At 40.7% G+C, this 5,498-nt stretch overlaps 1 protein-coding gene across 1 annotated transcript; it reads left to right on the forward strand.

The window, feature by feature from the left end:
- The first annotated feature begins 16 nt into the window (after nucleotides 1-16).
- Nucleotides 17-2,573, forward strand: hspa1b (heat shock protein family A (Hsp70) member 1B). The gene is made up of 2 exons (XM_053316974.1): nucleotides 17-39; nucleotides 623-2,573. The coding sequence occupies exon 2, from the start codon at nucleotides 645-647 to the stop codon at nucleotides 2,562-2,564; it is 1,920 nt and encodes a 639-aa protein (XP_053172949.1). The 5' UTR covers nucleotides 17-39; nucleotides 623-644; the 3' UTR covers nucleotides 2,565-2,573.
- Nucleotides 2,574-5,498: the final 2,925 nt, after the last annotated feature.

Here is a 5,498-nt window from a genome sequence, read left to right on the forward strand (position 1 = left end):
TTCCAAACCTGTTGAGCAACAGAGAGATTAAAACTGAAAGTAAGTAGCAATTTATTATCTGATGAAATATATATGAATGTAAACATCAGTGCAGACTTTCATATGTCTTGATGTATATGATATATGATGATGTAGGCATTATTTGAATCCGCTCCTCCACTAAGATATTTGAATTAAATACTAAGATAAGCTATCTAAATTGAATATTTTAATGAATAAGAAATAAAAATAAAACATTTTAATAACATAAATAACTGGCATAAAGTACATTAACAGTTCATCGTAGAAACAGTGTTGAAGTATTTTGATTATAGAAATAAATCTAATTTGGGGAATACATCAGTCAAATGGATATCAGTTAATATTTGTTTTACTGTTGAAGTGGGATAGCTATATTATAATAAACTTATGAAACAGATACCTTACCACTGTGTAACTAGTGCAAGTAAGCATCTTCACTCAGAGATACAGTTTCCTTAACTGTATCTCTAACATATGACTGATAATTGAACATTTTAAACTCTTTTAATCTGTATTACAAATGTTGATTATCTAATAATGTTGAATAATTTCAATAGCAGTAATCAGGGGTTTTGCATTGATGTCTCCCTAGTTTTTCTAGGAACTCTAAAGCAACAAGCGAAATGTCCTCGGCTAAGGGAACCTCCATCGGCATTGATCTGGGCACCACCTACTCTTGCGTTGGGGTTTTCCAGCATGGCAAAGTGGAGATTATTGCCAACGATCAGGGCAATAGGACCACTCCCAGCTATGTGGCCTTTACTGACACCGAGAGGCTCATTGGAGATGCTGCCAAGAACCAGGTGGCTATGAATCCAACCAACACAATCTTTGATGCCAAACGCCTTATTGGAAGAAAGTTTAATGACCAAGTTGTCCAGTCTGACATGAAACTCTGGCCTTTCAAAGTGATCAGTGATAACGGAAAGCCAAAAGTCCAGGTGGAGTACAAAGGTGAGAACAAGGCCTTTTATCCAGAGGAAATCTCCTCCATGGTCCTGGTTAAAATGAAGGAGATTGCTGAGGCCTACCTGGGACAGAGAGTGTCCAATGCAGTCATCACAGTTCCAGCATATTTTAATGACTCTCAAAGGCAAGCCACCAAGGATGCTGGGGTGATATCTGGGCTGAATATTCTGAGGATAATTAATGAGCCCACAGCAGCAGCCATCGCTTACGGTTTAGACAAAGGTAAAAAAGGAGAGCGCAATGTACTCATATTTGATCTCGGTGGAGGCACCTTTGATGTGTCCATCCTGACTATTGAGGACGGCATCTTTGAGGTGAAATCCACTGCAGGAGACACACACCTTGGTGGAGAGGACTTTGACAACAGGATGGTCAACCACTTCGTAGAGGAATTTAAAAGGAAACACAAGAAGGATATCAGCCAAAATAAGAGAGCAGTAAGGAGACTCCGTACAGCTTGTGAGAGAGCAAAGAGAACCCTTTCCTCCAGCACCCAGGCCAGCCTTGAGATCGACTCTCTGTTTGAGGGCATTGACTTCTACACTTCCATCACGAGGGCACGATTTGAGGAGCTCAACTCTGAGCTCTTCAGGGGAACACTGGAGCCAGTTGAGAAGGCCCTGCAAGATGCCAAGCTGGATAAGTCCAAGATCCATGAGATTGTCCTGGTTGGTGGCTCCACAAGAATTCCCAAAATCCAGAAGCTCTTGCAGGACTTCTTTAATGGTAGAGAACTGAACAAGAGCATCAATCCAGATGAAGCAGTAGCATATGGGGCAGCAGTCCAGGCTGCAATCCTCATGGGTGACACTTCAGAGAACGTACAGGATCTGCTGCTGCTGGACGTGGCTCCACTGTCTCTGGGTATTGAAACTGCAGGTGGAGTTATGACATCTCTAATCAAACGCAACACTACCATCCCTACCAAACAGACCCAGATCTTCTCCACATACTCAGATAACCAACCAGGCGTCCTGATTCAGGTGTTTGAGGGTGAGAGGGCCATGACCAAGGACAACAACCTCCTGGGCAAGTTTGAGCTCTCGGGTATCCCTCCTGCTCCCCGTGGCATACCACAAGTGGAGGTGACTTTCGACATCGATGCCAATGGCATTCTGAATGTGTCTGCTGTGGACAAAAGCACCGGCAAAGAAAACAAAATCACCATCACCAATGACAAGGGGCGCCTCAGCAAAGAGGAGATAGAGCGGATGGTACAGGACGCTGAAAAGTACAAAGCTGAGGACAACATACAGAGGGACAAAATTGCAGCAAAGAACTCACTGGAGTCTTACGCCTACAACATGAAGAGCAGTGTCGAGGACGAGAATATGAAAGGGAAGATTAGCGAGGCAGATAAAAAGATGGTAATTGACAAGTGCAACCAGACTATCTCCTGGCTGGAGAACAACCAGCTGGCCGAGAAAGATGAATATGAGCATCAACAGAAGGAACTAGAGAATGTGTGCAAACCGATTGTGGCCAAGCTGTATCAGGGAGCAGCACCATCAGGAGGCTGCGGCAGCCAGGCAGGCGGCAGCTCTAAGGGCCCCACTATTGAGGAAGTGGACTAAAACAAATAACTTAAAGTAAGGTCACTGTTTCATGTACTTAGACCATATCACTGTTTTTTGATACCACAAAGGCTGTAATTTCACAAAATCTCACTCACTCACTCACTCACTCACTCACTCACTCATTCACTCATTCACTCACAAAACTGATCATATTTGCATCACTATTTAATAAAACATAAAACCATGAAACACCTTTTAAAGCATCTGTTGATCTGACTGTTCTCCAGACTTTGCAGTTAATCTGACCAGAAATGTTTTTTAACTTAAAAATTGAACTGGTTTTTAATATGTGAAAAAACAGATCATCTGTGACTCTTGTTTATTTATGAAGCTTTACTAATTATAGTACCATTATTTATCTTCACCCAAGATACTTTACTGGTACTCTTCTGAGTGATTTACATCAGATTTTGATACTCTGGTGACTCCAGGAATCATAAACCTTCTTATTCTTATTCTTCTTCTTATTATTTTATTTCATTTTAAAAAAAATTTCAGCAAAGATGCTTATTTGGTATGTTCCCAGTATTTCAAACCTTGTTTTTATATGAATTTGGTGAATGTCTTTGTGTTTGTAGGACTGTGACCTCAGTGTTTCTTTTATTTTGTGTATTCTTCAATATGTTTTATAATTTATATGTTTCTAACATAAAATAAACTTGTAGTACATAATTGGTATATTGTAACAATAAACAGCGACACAATTAAATATGACAAACACACATGTTGTGAGTTTTTGAAATGCACAATATTTTGTGTAACCGTCATTGAATTTTTATTTTTCCCAATGTAATTTCTTCCATGCTTCTGATGCAAAGGCTTTCCAGAGTGTTTCCACTACAGGAACATGTATTATATGTGGAAGGTTTTTTAAAATATATATTTCAGTGCTCTAAAAGTGAGGAATGGCTGTTAAAATAATTTGACCAAGTATCGTCAAATTGTGCCTGTGTTGCCTCAATAACACACATAATTCCCTAGCTTGATCATTTCAATTTTGTTTTACATCATTCAGTCATTAATCTATATTAATTACTGAACAAGTCAGACTGTGGTAGTGGTTCAGAGGATCTGGAAGCAGACTATCTCCTATCCAAGACTGCAGAAAAGCTCATTATCAAGATGATTAGTTGGGAGCTGTTCTAAAATGTATGAAAATGAAACCTCTGTGTGTGTGTGTGTGTGTGTGTGTGTGTGTGTGTGTGTGTTTTAGTCTAATTATACACACTGCCGAAGTCTTGAGCATGTTTTCCTTGCTCAAGGCATGCTGGACTTTATTGGGAGTAAACAAGACTGTAAAATAAAAAATGGGCTGACAATTATTCACTTTTACTACAAGATACTTGTTCACCAAAGTATCCACCAGGTGGCAATATTACAACGTACCAGCAACATCATGAATTTTCTTTATACACTAGACACTAGAGGCCTCACAGCTACCTGTTGGATCTGACTACCCAGCTGCTCAAACAATCCTGGAAATGACAATAAAATAGGAAGTGGATCTCTCAATAGACCCGTGGAGAACTCTGATTATGGTTTAGTATAATTCTAAAATAAAAAGTGAAGAAATTGTGTAATATAGTTTTTGCTTGCCGTGATGAGAAGCATCAACTACAGTGATTTTGGCGCATCTTTTTTCCCTTTGTAATTTCTTAGACACAAAAAACGAAATTAGTAATAAGTAATACCAGATCAAGTGCAGCCTATTCGTTTGCTAATTTTCCATCAGTGTATGAATGTGCAGTATGTCTCTTACATTTTTATATGCAGGAGTGGACCCATTAACACCTGTGCTGCCTCATAAAGTCCCATGCAATGAAAGAAACACCAAAATACCCAATTGCTCACATATTGTGCTCAGTGCTGTTTGTTCGTACTCTTTGCCACGTGTTTCATTTAATTTGCAGCCATGCATTTACAAAGGCTGGTGCTCACAGTGTAGGTCAGTATGTCCCTATGATGATCCAGACATGTATATGCACAACATGTTGCATCTTTAAAAAAAAGAAAACGTAAATTGAGGGTTAATGAAACAGTCTCTCTCTCTCTCTCTCTCTCTCTCTCTCTCTCTCTCTCTCTCTCTCTCTAACATACACACACACACACACACACACACACACTTCATCAGCCCATCCTGTCGGTCTAATTAGAGGGAGTGGTTCAATAATGCGCCAACCTTCGCCAGCAGTCCAAGAGTTAAACTCCTGAGCCTGCTGTTGAACGCACCATCCAAGCGGGCTGTCGCTAAGGGAAGATAGGCTACTTGTGAAGAAGCAACAGATCCCCAGCTGGAAAACAACCCCACATCTGGCACACGAGCTGAGCGTTTTCAACAGGAAAAATCTGGTGGAATATTTCAGTGACTGATTTCATTTAATGCGCGACTGGATAATTTTCTGCCTCCCTGGTGTGTGTGCGTCTGTGGAGAGGAGAAAAGTTGTCAATAATAGTTGTGGATATTGGAGTAGATTTGTCAAAAAAGGGCTGCGAAGTGTCACATTACTTAAGGCTCAATGGCTCATCCTACAGGGCCGTACCACCGTGCGTAATTGGCTATGATTCTTCTTTTGACTGGAAAAGGTGCACTGTTCATGAGAGGAAGACAACTGCCAAATCTGGCGGCATCAGTGTAATTCCTGTTGTGCAATCTCTTGGACAAAACATTTCAAAGCACACACAAGGAGCCTGCCACCTGCGTTTTTTTCTTGCGACTGTAGGCTGAGTTTTGTAACAGGTGGTTTTTATTGCGCGTCTCACTTTAGCGCTGTCTGGACCGTTGTTGTTGTTGTTCATTTCTTCGGATAAATGAGCCACACCGGCCATTGGACTGGGGTCTGAAATGAGGGCGCACTTTACGTTATTTTGTTGATTACTGCACGAGTCGACAACAGATTGTAAGAGGGAGGCGAAAAGCCACAAGGTCTCTAA

Source organism: Scomber japonicus, chromosome 4, assembly GCF_027409825.1.
Source record: "Scomber japonicus isolate fScoJap1 chromosome 4, fScoJap1.pri, whole genome shotgun sequence".
NCBI classification, from domain to species: Eukaryota; Metazoa; Chordata; class Actinopteri; order Scombriformes; family Scombridae; genus Scomber; species Scomber japonicus.